The sequence below is a fragment of the Schistocerca gregaria genome, chromosome X, assembly GCF_023897955.1.
Source record: "Schistocerca gregaria isolate iqSchGreg1 chromosome X, iqSchGreg1.2, whole genome shotgun sequence".
Lineage (NCBI taxonomy): Eukaryota > Metazoa > Arthropoda > Insecta > Orthoptera > Acrididae > Schistocerca > Schistocerca gregaria.
Genome location: NC_064931.1, coordinates 520,943,413 through 520,960,925, shown reverse-complemented (window position 1 = coordinate 520,960,925; position 17,513 = coordinate 520,943,413). Strand labels below are relative to the sequence as shown.

Genomic DNA, 17,513 nt, shown 5'->3' with positions numbered 1-17,513 from the left:
GGCGGGGGCGGCGGCTGCGCGGAGACGGCGAGCGGCCGCAGCAGGCCCGCGCTGTAGTATGCGGCGTGCAGCGCGAACGGCAGCCTCAGCGGCGGCGGCGGCGGCGGCGGCAGAGCCAGCGGCAAAGCCAGCGGCGGCGGCGGCAGCAGAGCGCGCGCAGGCCGCGCCTCCACCAGCGACTCGACCAGGAAGGCGCGCGACATCGCACTGCGCCCGCCACGCCCCGAGCCGCACACCCCAGCCGGGCGCGACTCACCCCACCCTCCTCTACTCGCGGCCAATAGCTGCCGACGCCAGCCGGCGCCTAATTGGTTTCCCTATGTATGAGCCCAACCTACCGCAATAAAAGCTGCACCAGTTCGAATGCAGGTATAGCCCTCTCGGTTACCGAGGCCGGTCCTAATGGGAGCGCCCTCTTATACTCCACTACAGGGGGCGTGGACGGATCCTTCCCTAGTAAGCGATGCGACTCCAAAAGGTCAGACGCGTGAAAGGTTTTTCTTTTTTTGCCGAAGTGAAACTGACTCCGAGAAGATACAAAAAATTTACTGCCAACTGAGTCGTTCGTTACAACTTAGCGCCTATCACAGGCCAGATGTTGTCAAAAGGGACCTAAAAATGATAACAGATCCCATCTCACTGTACATTTCTTCTGCATCTACTTCTGCATACTGAGTTAAAGGCACCTAAGACAGGCCACCCTAACTGAATTTAGAATGACGAAATACATCGAGTTGCGGTTTTCTCCAGGTTATAGCAAGAGGAGCAGAACAGGCACAGCCTCCCAGAAAAGGATATTAAGAAGAGTCAAATCTTTGGCCAGCTTCTACCATGACGAACATAAAATTCCTTCAAAGATGAATCAATAACAACATTTCAACGCCCGTAAAATAGTAATACTCAGTACTAACGAAGAGCAGTTGAACGGAATGGACAATGTCGTGAAAGGAGGATATAAAAAATGAAATGATCGTATGGCATTGTTGGACGGGAGGTCCAATGCGGCGAAGTTCGGCCGCCGTATTGCAAGTCCTTTTTAGTTGACGCCACTTCGGCGACTTGCGAGGCAATGTAGATGAACACACAACACCCACTCATCACGAGGTAGAGAAAATCCCTAACAACGCCGGGAATCGAACCCGGGACCCCGTGCGCAGGAAGCGAGAACGCTACCTCAAGACCACAGGCTGCGGACGGAGGATATAAGATGAACATCAACAAAAGCAAAACGAGGATAATGGAATGTAGTCGAATTAAGTCGGGTGATGCTGAGGGAATTAGATTTGGAAATGAGACACTTAAAGTAGTAAAGGAGTTTTGCTATTTGGGGAGCAAAATAACTGATGATGCTCGAAGTAGAGAGGATATAAAATGTAGACTGGCAATGGCAAGGAAAGCGTTTCTGAAGAAGAGAAATTTGTTAACATCGAGTATAGATTTAAGTGTTAGGAAGTCGTTTCTGAAAGTATTTGTATGGAGTGTAGCCATGTATGGAAGTGAAATGTGGACGATAAATAGTTTGGACAAGAAGAGAATAGAAACTTTCGATATGTGGTGCTACAGAAGAATGCTGAAGATTAGATGTGTAGATCACATAACTAATGAGGAGGTATTGAATAGAACTGGAGAGAAGAGGAGTTTGTGGCACAACTTGACAAGAAGAAGGGATCGGTTGGTAGGGCATATTCTGAGGCATCAAGGGATCACAAATTTAGCATTGGAGTGGAGCGTGGAGGGTAAAAATCGTAGAGGGAGACCAAGAGATGAATACACTAAGCAGATTCAGAAGGATGTAGGTTGCAGTAAGTATTGGGAGATGAAGAAGCTTGTACAGGATAGAGTAGCATGGAGAGCTGCATCAAACCAGTCTCAGGACTGAAGACCACAACGACAACAACGAAATATCTTCTATATACTTTCATAAAATTAGCCGCAAAGAATTTATTTCTTGTTGTTTCTACACAAGTTCACGACTAACTTGTTTCGGTATTTGTACCACTTCAAGCGCTCCTGTTGACATTACATTCATATCCTCTTCAGTTGCGAGGTATCATATACGAGACCAGCAAGTTCTATTTTTTTTCCTCTGGTGCTTACGAAGCCGCAACTTCTCTGGCTTGCGGTGTTATGTACAATATAAATCGCAGTTGTACAGCTCACTTGTTCATCCATCTGCCGAGGACCACGAGGTAACACCACTGATGGAAAACTTCGTATTCTGCAAATGCACAATATTTCTCGACGAAATAAAGGTGAAGACATATCTTTTTCTATTTACTAGTGTTTCCACATGCTTTATTAACTTATTAAAACTGTACAGACATTTCTCTGTTAATGGCTAAGAATAAATTAATGTTATCACGGATTTACAAGCTTTAAACTTTTGGGTATCAAATATGAAACCGCAGAATCCAATGCCAACTTTGTTTACGTCGTTGGAAGTGGGATTATATCTTTTCTTTAGCATGTTTCCCAGGCTGGACTGCCATGTTTAGAAGAACAAGTCAAAATGCCGTGCAGAAGGCAGCGGCGACCTTATCTTTGTATAGTGTCAGCAGTGCAAAGTGTTCCTCAGCTCCACTACCGACAGGAATTGCTTTACACATTTCACAAAAAATAAAATGAAATTACGACAAGCAACGTTAACTTAATACCGATCCATGTGGTAATATTAGGAAAAACAAAAATACTTTAAAAAATTTTTGCTACGGTAGTTTTGTTTAAATATCTCGAATTTTTTACTTACGATTGTTGAAAGTTCTGATACCAAGTGTATGTTTTGACCTATCTTGAAATCTACGGCTAATACGTGGAATATGTGCAATGTAGTCTATGTGACTCGTTTTTTGTAATAAAGCAATTAGAAGCTGCAAAGTGGTGTGTATAATTGTTTCTGTTTAAGTCCTTAGGTATCATATGTGATAACATTTGTAAAAAATTCACTATGGTTTAAATTTTTTTTTGAGGGTCATTCATTGTTAGCTAACATTAACAGAAAGCAGTTAACACAATAGTAACCCACCTGCACTTTCGACATGTGCTCGAAACTGAAGAGAATATAGCACTTTATTCTGCGTCTATCTAACAGTTTTTTTATCTTATATTATACTTACGTCTACATGGAGTGAAGTACATAAAACGTCTTTATTTAGTACGTTGTTAACATAGGTCACGTATTTACCTTCTATTGAAATTTCATGTTATTTTTTTACTGTTGTCAAATGACAGATGGTTACATTGATGTACTATGTTTACAAGTAAATTAAATATTAAGTAGTGAGAGATATTTTTAGCCAGAGGTATTTTGCGTTATGTAGATGTGCGATCTTAATTCTGTCTATTGTTTTTTGTTAATCATGTTGTGTATATCCGTTTTCCCGTTATGTTAGTATAGTTTTAGAGATAATTTTTATGTCTGAGGCCCATTTGTTCGTTTATGATGTCATTCGGATATCTATTTCTATGTGTATACATTTCTAGCTCTTCCAGAATATTCATTATTTGACGTTTTGGTATCCTATGTAGAATTTTCAAAGCGATTTAGATTGTGTTCACTCCATGGTTTTTATTTCTTAAGTGTAGCTAAAAACTTAATTGGCTGCTTTTGCAATCTCTCTTGTATTCTTTAAATCATATACTAAAACTTCGTACTGTTGATCCAATGTAAAAGTATTGCAGTCGTCACAGAAAATTTTGCGTACATCTAGATCAGAGTGGACATGGAGGTCGCTTTTTCTTGGTCTCAGCTTGGTATGTAAGATATTGGTAGTGTGAAATGCCAGTCGTATTTTCGTATTATTTAACAATTTGTTTATTTTGTGTGATATGTTGCCTATACAGTGATCAGCCAGAACGTTATGATCACCGACCTACTATCAATATAAACTCGTCCAGGCGATAGCAGCGTCACCTGGCGAGGAATGACTGTTAGCCAAGTACATGAAGTATCAGTGGGCGTGCTGTCCGTGTGTAGAGTGAAGAAGGTGTCGGAGTTTGATCGTGGACAGATTGTGATAGCCCAGAAGTTCGGCACGAGCATTTCGGAAACTGCGCGACTTGTCTGGTTTCGAGGAGTGCTGTGGCGAGTGTCGTCAATAAGTGGTGAAACCACGTCCAGAGCGTCGTAGGATTGGGCGGCCACCCCTCATTACAGATGGCGGACGTCGTAATCTGTGCAGACTGGTAAAACAGGACAGGCGGCGAACTTTGGCGGAACTAACATCAAACTTTAATGCTGGATGGCGTACAAGTATGTCTGAAAACAAAATGCACCGAACATTCCCAACGATGGGCCTCCGCAGCCGACGACCCACGCATGTGCCAATGTTAACACCGTCGCATCGGCAACTGCGCCTCACTGGGCACCTGAGCATCGGCACTGGAAATTGCCGCAGCGACAGAGCGTTGCGTGGTATGATGAATCCCGTTTCCTTCTTCATTATGTCATGTCGATGGGAGGGCGCGAATCCGTCGCCTTCCTGGGGAACAGCTCCTTGACACCTGTACTGCGAAACGGAGACAAGCTGGCAGCTGCTCCATTATGTTCTGGAGAACATTCACGTGGCCATCCATGGGTCCAGTGGAGCTCGTGCAAGGCACCATGACGACAAAGCGGTATCGTACAATGGTTGCAGACCATGTACACTCCTTCATGAAGATCATGTTTCCCGACAGCAGTGGCGTTTTTCAACAAGGTAACAAACCATTTCACAAGACCAGGAATGTGATGGAGTAGTTCGAGGAACACAGTGGCGCGTTCCAGTTTATGTGCTGCCCCCCCAACTCAGCAGATCTGAAACCGATCGAACACATTTGGAATGTGATTCAATGTGACGTCAGAGCTCATCGCATCTCTCCCTGAAATTAATGGGAGCTGGGTGACATGTGTGTGCAGATGTGGCGCCAACTCCCTCCAGTGACCTAGCAAGGTCTCATTGCTCTCGTGTCATGACGTGTCGCCGCTGTAATCCGTACCAAAGGTGGACACCGGCTATTAGGTAGGTGGTCATAATGTTCTGGCTGATCAGTGTATATGTAGTTGGTACATATATCGGTTTGTCTCTGGTTTTTTTCATCTCGTTTCAGTGTTTCGCTTTTATGTATGTTGTCTGCTTTAGATTTAGATAGTCTTGGTAGATTACTATATCTGGGTCGAAATTACTTTTTGTGCTATGTATTGTAGTCTTTTAATTTCTTTTTTTTATTGCTTGTTCTTCCAGTCGTAAATTTCTGATTCTGTTGATCACTGACTTAGAGTATATATTAATTTTTATTGATGATCATGTCTGTAGTTCTAAGTTTTATGTAAATTTCAGACTTATGTGGGTTATTATCACTGTTTGTTTTTAGGTCTAAGAAATTGATGGATTTATTATTTTCTGTTCCTATTGTAAATTTTATTTTTGGGTAGTTTGGTTGATTTGGGGGAGGGAACCAAACTGCGAGGTCATCGGTTCCATCGGACTAGGAGAAGATGGGGAAGGAAGTCAGCCGAGCACTTACAAAGAATCGCCTGAAGCGATTTAGGAAGATCACGGAAAACCTAAATCAGAATTGCTGGAAGCGGGTTTGAACCATCGTCCTCCTGAATGCGAGTCCAGTGTGCGAACCACTGCGCCACCTCGCTCGATATTTTTGGGTCCAGATTGTTTAATTGCTGGCGAATTGTTTGTATGTTCTTGTTGACTCGATTTACTAGTAGTAATGATCACCTGCATACCTGTATAAATACATAATTTTGTTGAGGGACGAAGTAGTGGAGGTGAAAAATTTTTCTTCTAGTGCATTGAGAAATATGTCTGTGATAGTACTTTCTAGGCAATTTCCCATTGCTACCCCATCTTCCCGTGTGTATGTATTCTTATCAAATTGAAAGTAATTTTGTAATAGAGTGAGCTGTAGTAATTTTGTGATCCCATAAATTTCAACTGGGGCTGTCTTTCTATATCTGCAGAGGTTGTCTTTTATAATTTCAGTTGTCTCAACTACTGATATGTTTGTATACAAATCTATTCTGTATAAAAAGACGAACTTGCAAGCTGTGGGGATTTGTATTATTTTTATGGGCTGGTGTTAGCGAGTTTTTTAGAGTGTATTTTGTATTGAATGTGTATAGTTTGTTCAATAATATGTCCAGCTTTCTACTTAGATTGTATGTCAAACTCTCTATATAATTTACTACTGGATGGACCAGGATATGAGCTTTGTGTATCTTTGGTTGTGCTCGCAAAGTTGGTATTCGTGGATTCATTACAGTGCATGATTTTCTGTCTTCATCAGTGAAAATTTCATTTTAATTTTTTTACTACTTTCCTGGTTAGAGTATATTTGTTGGTTGGGTTATGTTTCATTTCTGTTGGAAAAAATTTTTACTTTATCGATGTAGACATTTTGGTTTATAATAATATTTTTTCCAGTTTCACTGCTGTAGCATTTTGTGTTATCAATTTGCTATTTATGCTGTTTGGTGTGTGACATTCAGTGCATGTCTTTTATTTTGATGTTTCCTGTTTTTTAGTTCTATTTCAATGATATTTATTTTTTTGCAGTTTGTCAATTTTCTTCACATTCGGATAGTTTTGCCATGTTAGTAGCCACCTTTGCTGTAGCTGTTAGGTGTTTTACAGATATTTTGTGAAATAATGGTTCAATGTTATATTTTGGACCTTTATTTAGTAAACCGATTTCTTCAATTGTGAACGATATATTGGTAAGATTTCTTACTCATGTAGAGAATTAAAAAGTTGAAATAATTTTCGGTTTAGGTTTTTGAGTGAAAAGTGGTTCTTTCATTAACTTTTCTAATTTCTTTTTGTGTATTGTACGTCTGTATCGAGTGGTATGCCAAATACATCTACCTATGAATAGTAACATAGTCAAACATCAAAAGAGTTAAATTTTGACTAGATTTTAGACGAACTGTGTATACATCTTGGTTAAGTTTGTCTTTATGACTTAGTTTTTCAGTAATTTTTTGTTTACCCAGATTTTACCTTCCGTGTCTCTTATGCGGTTACCAAGTCGAGATTTTGTTTCAACATTTAAGCACATGTGTGTTGGGATGATTTTGCACCTTAGACACTGTTTGTTGTAACGAACGCTTTCAGGTAGTTTTACCACTTTAATTTTCAGGCATAGAAATCGCAAAATGTTCCCCACAGCTTCTCCTGAAGTTATAAACACATTCATCACTCCAGCTACTGACTCCCAAAGCAAAGGGCCAAACACCTAATTTCACTAAATTAATGGAATTAGAACAGATAATTTAGGGATTACATTTTAAAAAATACGTCGGAACTGAAACGTGGGACGTTACCTCAATTTACTTGTATAACCAAACACTCAGCCACGAGACTAGTCAAAGTCGACGTCTCGAATAACCTAGAAGATCGAGTCCTGCAAGTTGAAATCAGGCCAGTAATGTTTTTCCGATCATGCCTCATATATAGGCGGAAAAACAGGGGAGGTGCCATGCAAAAAGAGTTTGTAACTTCAACTTTGCACATCTCCCAGATGCAGAATGGACTTTTGTAAATCATGGACAGAATGTATAAACAGATTTATTACTTGTAACTCAGTAACAGTGTGTTGACTTAAATATGCAAACCAGAAATAGGGAGGACGCTCAGGTTCTACGAAGGGGAAAATAACTTTTGTTAGAGGGAAACAATGGAATTGTATTTCAAACGTCTGATGAAACTGCGTCACCAACACTTAAAGGTAATAGAAAATGCTGTGTCCGCCGTCAGATACGGTGCACAGCTACACACACAGAGAGCGCCGCACAGCAAGCCTAATCTGGAGCTTGAGAGCCACTAAGCTGTGATGCCACAGGGCGCACTGATTACAAGGACTACATCCTGTTTCCTCCTTATACCGGAAGAATATTTAGCAAACAATCATTCTTGACAGATAGTTCGCATACGAGCACTGATTCGACAATGATGGATAAAAGTGGAGACACAGATTCATTTGGCCAGCTGTCACAGTTACCATTATTCACGAGTTGCCATACTTATTAGATTAGTTACGCATAGTTCACTGAGTTAGGTTTCGACCAATCTTCAGTACCATGCCATGTCATCATCAAACTAAAGCTGAGTATTTTTATATGTATGTTTTTGATAAATGATGGTTATTTGTTACACATTGTGTTAAAAGCGTTATTTTTGTTATAGTCTAATTTGCCCTATGATGAGACAAACTGCACCATGCAAGCATGCCACCTCAATACAGCAACTACTTCCTGCGGTATGGGGCTTCGCTCCCTATTATCTTCATGTTGGGCTTCAAAATTAATTGGTGAATACAACAGAAAATTACTCAAAACTTAAAAGAGTTAAAGGCAAATTAATTGGACTGAAGAGAGAACAAGTACAAAGATATGAAGCCAGAGAAAAACCCCTGAATGTGATCCGATGAGACAAAATATCACTGTACCAGACGAAACATCAATGTATCACGTGATATATCAGAAAAAAGTGTGACCAGAAAATTTTTAACACAACTGAAAATGGTCGAAGAAGTGACAATATCAAAACAAAAGAAATTAAGGGGATTGGAACTTAAATAGTGTCAACTATTTATTCAGAACCTATACAAAAGAGTTACATGTTTGTACCTGTTACCGTCCTTCAAAATAGTCACCAGCGTTGTGTAGAAGCCGTGGCCAGCGATGTGGAAGACGTAGTATACCGTTAGCAGCGCCTGTTCTGTTGATAGTGCGAATGGAGCGCTCTACTACCTGTCGAATCTCTGGAATATTTCTGAAGCGAATGCCACGAAGTGGTTCCTTCATCTTCGGAATCAAATCAAAGTCGCAAGGACTTAAGTCCGGAGATTATGGTGGATGGTACAGTACTTGCCAGTCCCATTGACCGAACAGAGCCGCCACATCTTGCGCTGTATGCGCCCGCGCATTGTCGTGCAAAATGATGGGTGGGTTACGCAGAAAGGGTCGCCGCTTCTTTCGCAAAGCAGGTCGCAGGTGATGCTCCAAAAACGAACAGTAATACTGTGCACTGACGATCTGCCGTGGAGGAACGTAATGCGCTGCGATAACACCATCGCAGTCGTACACGAGAATCACCATAATTTTCATCATACTGGGGCTCTGACGCACTTTCGACTTTCGCGGCGTCCCATAACGACGCCATTCCTTGCATTGGCGTTTCAGTTTTGCATCGTACGATGTGGCTCATGTCTCATCCAGTCTTAGGATAAGTCGTAAGAAAGCCTCTCCTTTGCGCGCGCTCGTAGCGCTCCGAGTGCGTCTGAGCAGCGGCGTAACATATCTATTTCTGCATTTCCGTCAAGTCATGCAGAACGCGTCGCGATGCAATTTTTCGCATGCCCAGGCGTACCTTCAGGATGCGAAGCACAATCGTATGCCCTAATCCGGTTTCGTGGGCGAGCTCACGAATCGTATGGGGTCGATCACTGTCCCCTAACGCGGCAAAAGCATGCACTTCTTCTTCAGAGACGCCAGGACGACCTGCTCAATGCATGTCTGCTACAGTTTGCCGACCTTCGTTGAAGTCTTTCACCCTACATGCCACTGTTCTGTACGGCAATGCCGAGTCCCCACACGCCTCTTGCAGACCTTGATGGCGCTGTCGTGCTGTACGACCTCTGGCACATTCAATCTTAATCCAACTCCGTTGTTCCTGTTTTGAAAACATAGTGACACCGTTACGTTAGAGCGCTCGCACACAAAGGGGCGAGTCCATTTGCTAGGAAGTAAGGTAGGTATGTCAACAACGTGTGCTATCAGCGACAATAGTAGATCCTATTACATAGTGTCTCCACAGCAGAGTTGCCACTATTTAAGTTCCAACTTATGTAAAACTACGTCAACAGCCTCCGTAGCTGACTGCCACCGCAGACAGCCACGGGGGGAACCTGGATTCAATTCCTGGTACTTCCAGGGATTTTCCCGCAATGGGAGGACTGGTGCGGGGTGTACACAGCACAGTGAAGGAACTACTCGCCTGATTAGTAGCAGTTCCAAAATCAATATTAACGTGACAACGACCGAGAGAGCGTTGTACTGACCACATGTCCCTCCATGCTGCATTCGACGGCACCACTGGCAGAGGGACCAATCAGGCCAGAACGCGGAAATTTAGCTTTTTACTTACGTAGTTATGCCACTAGTATAATGACCTGTCAACCTTTTAATGAAAATGCTCAGCAAGAATTAACAAGAAACCTACAAAGAAGATCCATACCAGAGCAATAAGAGTTTAACAACATGAATCGACGAAGAAGGAGTTGAAGACACGATCGAATATAACTCCAAAAGAATCCCCAAAGAACTTTATCAGATTTTCTTACCAAAAATGAAGAACAAACTTTTATGTACACACAGGGAACTACTGGGCCTGAATTGTAATGTACGAAAGGAATTTTTAGAAGGGATAACGGTCTTAGTTCTGAAAAGCCCAGGAAATAAAACAATTGGAAACTTAAGACCAGTTGCTCTACTGAAAATCGATTGTAAAATAATGGCGCGGATCTTAGTACAAACACTAAAAATGTTAATGGGCATATTACCAGTGCCGTACCAAACAAGTGTCGGCAAGGGTAGGTAACCTTTGCACATGTAAGTGAACATCTACATATAATAGCAACTAATGAATCCTGTAAAACTGAATGAGTAGCTGTTTCTTTAGACATTGAAAAAGCATTTGATCAAGTAAACCATCAACAGCTATATAGCATGATGCATGGTATGGACTTTGTACCGCAGTTTATCAGTTCAATACAAAATTTAAGTTGTGGTGTCACAACAATAATGGTTAACAGGCACCCAACAAAAGAAGTCCAGAGGGAAAGATCTGTGGAACAAGGTTGCGATCGAACACTTACTCCCCACCTTGACAGAAGAACTACAAAGTTTGCATATAAATGGGAAAAAGATATTATGAAATGTATACGCAGACGACATAGGATATTCCCTAAAAAGTGAAAATGAGGTAGATGAAGTCAAACAGATTATAATTAAATACGGACAAGGGTCGGGAGCTAAAATAATTTAAGAAATGTCAGTCATCATGAATACAGGAAAAGGAATCCAAATGCAGAATCGGATGTGCTTAGTCAGTGAAAGTGAAATGCCTTCACACCATTTTGCATATTCAGATGTCTGTGTTAGAACACTGCATCCGCAAGGAAAACCCACGTGAGTAGCACTCATCTAAAGCACTCACTATGCACGTGCACGTGGAAGCATGTGATGTGGCAGGCAGTTCAGTCACTCAGTATCACTCATGGAATGATGGGCAACAGGCGGGTGGACTTGTCACATGATGAGCCAAAACATTATGACAGTAGTGAAGCAACAAGGATATGGCTCATCTTTGCATTGTTGTCATATTTATTCAAGATGGCGGATCTAAGCTGTAGCAATGTCGCAATTACATCATAGCTGGAAGTTCAGATTTTGGCGGGAAAATAGCTCAATTGCGTTACCTCCACTAACCTAACCCCTGCCCCCCTTCCACTCCCCAAAAAAATCGCAGGAAAATTATGCTGGGAAAAATGGTGGGGAGAAAGTCACTTGGGCTACTTCCACTAACTATGTCATCCAACCACCACCACCTCCTCCTTGGAATTTGCGGGAAAAGTTCTCAGTCTGTGCTGAACTGCTAGATAGGATGGACTAAAGTGTTAATTTTGCATGTATTGTTTATTTAAACAATCTGAGTTGGCATAGACAGTGTGTTCACCATGAGCTCTGAAGACCAACTTATCTAGTTCACAGTACCACCACCAGAGGGCGCTGTTGTCCATCCCCCTCTCCCCTCCCGTGATGTAAGCCAAGATGGTGGTCTCGGGAAAAAATGGCAGGAAAAGGATTCAGCTTGTGTCCAGCTGCTGGAGAGGAAGGAGTGTACTTTATTTATTTTCAGTGGGAAGTTGGAACAATTTATTTATGGGCGGATTTCAAGTAGTTTATTTAGTACACTGATACAAAACACTCGCCCTGACGTGCTTATAATCACAATAAATAGCCTACAGACCTGCAAACTACTCATAAATTACCTAAATAATGCAGTGCACTGATGTACAGACGTGCAAACAACTCGTAAATTGTCAAAAAAGCATGTAAAACTCCCTGCAAACACACTCACTAACTTTAAACTGTCAAAATAATGCAATGCACAGCCAGCAGACATGTTGGCAAAATAATGTAGTAACTTATGTACAGACACATTTACTACCCATAAAATTGGCAAAATAATGCTTGTATAATACTCTACAAACACACTCAAAACGCTTAAACAGTCGAACTAATGCAGTGTATGAACACTCATTGCATGTAAAAACGATTTAGAACTATAGTTAAGAAATTCGATCACAACATATCAGCAATCTGTTCCCTATAGAGGTCCAAGTCACATACATCTGGGTGGCACACGCACACCTGGTAATGTGTTTACCTGGCCACCATGGCTGATGCATCTCCTTTGTACCTGCGCGTCTAGTACTGTCCTAATTCCTGAGCGAGGTATTTGCCTAGCGACTCACTCTCACAGCTGGAGCTAAAAGGTTGTCAATGTTATTCTGACTTCTCATATCTATGTAAGTCTCCCTATGGACATGCTATCCATATCTTCTGCAATGCTTTCATAAACTGATTACGAAAATATCGCAAAATAACACAGGATACATTCTTTTTATCAATTCTAACAGGACAGCCCATCTATTATACAGGGTGTTACAAAAAGGTATGGCCAAACTTTCAGGAAACATTCCTCACACGCAAATAAAGAAAAGATGTTATGTGGACATGTGTCTGTAAACGCTTAATTTCCATGTTAGAGCTCATTTTAGTTTCGTCAGTATGTACTGTACTTCTTCGATTCACCGCCATGATTTCATACGGGATACTCTACCTGTGCTGCTAGAACATGTGCCTTTACAAGTACGACACAACATGTGGTTCATGCACGATGGAGCTCCTGCACATTTCGAAGTGATCTTACGCTTCTGAACAACAGATTCGGTGACCGATGGATTGGTAGAGGCGGACCAATTCCATGGCCTCCACGCTCTGCTGACCTCAACCCTCTTTACTTTCATTTATGGGGGCATTTGAAAGCTCTTGTCTACGCAACCCCGTTACCAAATGTAGAGACTCTTCGTGCTCGTATTGTGAACGGCTGTGATACAATACACCATTCTCCAGGGCTGCATCAGCGCATCAGGGATTCCATGCAACAGAGGGTGGATGCATGTATCCTCGCTGACGCAGAACATTTTGAACATTTCCTGTAACAAAGTGTTTGAAGTCACGCTGGTACATTCTGTTGCTGTGTGTTTCCATTCTATGATTCATTTGATTTGAAGAGAAGTCATAAAATGGGTTCTAACATGGAAAGTAAGTGTTTCCGGACACATGTCCACATAACATATTTTCTTTCTTCGTGTGTGAGGAATGTTTCCTGAAAGTTTGGCCGTACCTTTTTGTAACAGTCCCTTCCCGGAATCATAACATCCTGCTTTCAACATATGTCTTAGAAACAGTAAACATTCGCTCTTTTCTTGGCTGACAGCCAAATCTCCCTGTGGACAGACGTATACTGTAGGCATGCCTGGAGAGGGATGTAAAGTGTTTACCTGGCCACCATAGCTGGTGCACTGACACGTCGCCTTTGCATGTGCAGGTCCAGCACCGACCTAATTTCTGAGTGAGATGTTTGCCTAGCGTCTCACCCTCACAGGTGCAGCTAGAAGGTTGTCGGTGTTATATTGACAATTCATGTCTATGTAAATAACAGCCAAGTCTCCCTCTAGATGCAGTATAGAAATTTTTTGCAATGCTTTCAGAAACTGTTTATGAAAATATCCCAAATAACACTGGATGCATTCTTCCTAATGATCCTAATGGGACAGCTGTCCATTACATATGAACCCTTCCCAGGATTCGTAAAGTGCTGTAAAAATAACCTGAGGGGTGGTAGTTAGCCAGAGCGGTGGTGCCAGGCTGATGGTGGCGGCACTGGCTGCGGTGGTTTCCCACACGGCAAATAGCTGGAGGCTGTTCCACGTAGCATTGCTGCTGCTGGAGTGGAAAATTCTTTTCAGCCTCCAGCTCTGCCTCCAGGTCAGCTTGCATTTGCATAAAGTGAGCTAGAGGAAAAAAAAAACAGCTGTGAAATGAAAAAAATTTTGAATAGTTACTACAGAAGAACAAATTGCAATGAAAATTATACTCACAAGGCAAACCAGGCTGTGAGCCCACTACAGGAGGCTGGACTTCGAGAGTCTACCATGGTTCGGCCCCTCCCCCCCATCTCTCCTCACAACAAGAGAAAATCCTGTATTTGTACAATAACAATAACAAGGAGACGAAATCAAGAAGGTGAATATCACACACACACTAAAATTTACACTCAAAACACAAATTATTTACTCACTGGGTAATCCTGCCTACAGAACTCTACGTCTCCAGCTGCTATACTCTGAATGGTTGCTGCTGCTACCTCTCTTGATCTTGGTCGTAAAAATGCATGCACACACAGAGATGAAGGAATACACAAGAAGACAGACAGCAATGGACTGAGAACAATGGAGGCTGGTTGTGGGCTTATACATACACCGAGTCAACCAATGATAGAGCTTCATTTGAATGGACACCCAATAAGAAGCCTTTACAGAATGTCACTATATCCTGGATGGGCTTGGTGCGACCATCATCTGTCTATCCATATAACAAGAATGCTTTTATGGTTAACGGTGTTTTCGCAAGCATGCACAGACACGATAAAGGCTTTTAGCAGCGATAACAGTTGTTTACTGTTCCTGAGACGATTGTTGAAAGCAGGAAGGGAAACAAATGATGAATGGGGTGACTCATTAGGACCATCAGGAACAATGCAGTTAGCGTTATTCCTGTTAGAACAAGAATTTCCATGCAGACAAGCTGAGACATCACGAAAGTTCCTACAACAAAATATTTTTTCAACTACTAAAATTGAATTTGCTGATTTAAATGGAAAAAGAAATTTTGAACTAGATATTACTAATTATTATAATTCTACTGAGTTTGATATGCCTTACTTTATTTTCGTTTTTTTCCCAGACTAATCGAAAGATTAATCAGTTAAATGTTTCTTCTTTATACAATCACGTTAAAGTATGAAATATCTATGTAACAATGGAAGAAATGAAATTTTTTCTCACGAATTATGGAATCATGATCCACCAAACAACTTTTTAAAAGTTTATGTTGTTTGTAGAGATATTAAAAGAATAACACAATTAAACACTGATGTAGATGTAAATCCATCCAATTTTAATCAAAATTATCCTATGTATATAATAATTACGTCTAGAAGAATGAATGTTGTAACTACTGAAAAACAACAATTAAATTATGTACATTTTTAATGAAAATTTAACCAATGATGCAATTGCACATATAATTATACATGGTTAACTTATGATTCACAACATATAAGATTAACTGAAAATTTTTAGTTTCATAAATGAATATAAAATGACAAAAAGGTTTAGAAGAATGAACTTCATGTTTACATTTCCTTCTGAAATAATTTCAGAAAAACAGGAAATAAAAACTGAAAAATATAGATTTAAAAAGAAGTTAAATTTTCGTTATTGCTTGATAAATATTTAAAAATAATATACAAGTACAAACATAATTTTATAATTCTTTAAGAATTTTATAAAATTCAAAACTCTCTTCTATATTTGTTACATAATAATACTAACCTGCTATGTTTATTACAGCAATAGATAAAAGAGAGAATGATTTTTGAATTTCTTCCAAAATATCTATATTTTTCACAATAATAATTACCTATTTTTTCTGTTGTATAAAACAGGGATTTTATCTTTTAATTTCTTCCCAAATATCTACACCTGTTTTCTCATAACCATAGAATGTCCATATATAACATTCTTTAGAATAAAATGCTTTTAAATGATCACGTCTGCTGTGCAGCGAGCTACCTTAATTTAAGTATTAACTGTATTTTTCTTACTTGTCACTTCTTCCGTGTGTTTTTGCTTTTAGGAAGCTTTAATTGTAGAGGCTATTAATAGTGTTCCATAGATTTCGTGTCTGTTATGAATACAGTCAGAGAGAGTCTCTTTAGTCAACCATAGTGCCAGTAGTGCTAGTGTTTGCTTTCAATACAGTCCAGAGACAGGTAGTGCTATTTTCATTGTTTTCTACAAGATGTGGCTAGCAATCACAGTTTAGTCAATAATCAGCCGCCTTTAGTGAATTAGCAGTCTAGTTAAAAGTTGATTAAGTCTCTTCAGTAAATTGATTCCTTAGGATGGATAGGATGTGTGACTGCTGTGTACGGATGTAGGAGTAGCTGGCCACTCTTCGCGAACAGCTGAGCTTGTTGATGGCGGGGTCAGCCGTCTTCAGGCTGCTGCCTCAGAATGTAGCCTCAGTGGGGAGCCTGGTGTGTCGCAAGGTACACCCCGGCTATTACATGCTTCACCCACTGTCCCTGCTGTCGAGACATCTTCGCGGGTGCCGGGCGCGGTTGGGCCACCCTCTCCCCAAGGGGAGTGGCGGGTTCAGCGGCGTTCGCGGCGCACGAGGCGGAGGGTAAATGTGGAGGCTGTCCGTGTGGCATCTCCCACTCTGCCTGTGAATGGACATGTGCCAGCTCCTTCAGCAAGGTCTGAGCAGGCACACGGGGGTAGGGGTTTATTAGTTATTGGGAGCTCCAACGTTAGGCGGGTGATGGAGCCCCTTAGGGAAATAGTGGAAAGGTCGGGGAAGAAGGCCATTGTTCACTCTGTCTGCTTGCCAGGGGTCTCATCCAAAATGTGAAGGAGGTCCTACCGGCGACGATAGAGAGCACTGGGTGCACCTGACTGAAAATTGTTGCTCATGTCGGCACTAATGACTTCTGCCGTCTTGGTTCAGAGGTCATCCTCAGTTCGTACAGGTGGTTGGCGGAATTGGTGAAGGCGGAAAGCCTCGCTCGCGGGGTGGAATCAGAGCTAACTATTTGTAATATCGTTCCCAGAACCGATCGCGGTCCTCTGGTTTGGAGCCGAGTGGAAGGCTTAAACCAGAGGCTCAGACGATTCTGCGGAGATCTGGGATGCAAATTTCTCGACCTCCGCTATCGGGTGGAGAAATGTAGGGTCCCCCTGAATAGGTCAGGCGTGCACTACACGCCGGAAGCGGCTACAAGGGTAGCGGATTACGTGTGGAGTGCACATGGGGGTTTTTTAGGTTAGAAAATTCCCTCCCTAGGCCCGACAAGACGCCTCCTGAGACGCGGCAAAGTAGGAGTAGGCAAAATGCAACAGGGAATAACAATATTAATGTGCTAATAGTAAACTGCACGAGCGTCTATAGAAAGGTCCCAGAACTGCTCTCATTAATAAACGGTCACAACGCCCAAATAGTACTAGGGACAGAAAGTTGGCTGAAACCAGACGTAAATAGTAGTGAAATCCTAAACTCAGATTGGAATGTATACCACAGATACAGGCTGGACAGTGAAGGCGGA

At 41.6% G+C, this 17,513-nt stretch overlaps 1 protein-coding gene across 1 annotated transcript in view; it reads right to left on the bottom strand.

Moving 5' to 3' along the window:
* The window catches only part of LOC126298175 (GS homeobox 2-like), a 65,482-nt gene extending 51,360 nt beyond the window's left edge, over positions 1-14,122 (bottom strand). The window contains exon 1 of the mRNA XM_049989484.1: positions 13,954-14,122. Coding sequence (XP_049845441.1) covers positions 13,954-14,122 — 169 coding nt within the window. The remainder of the gene's footprint in view (positions 1-13,953) is intronic.
* Positions 14,123-17,513: the final 3,391 nt, after the last annotated feature.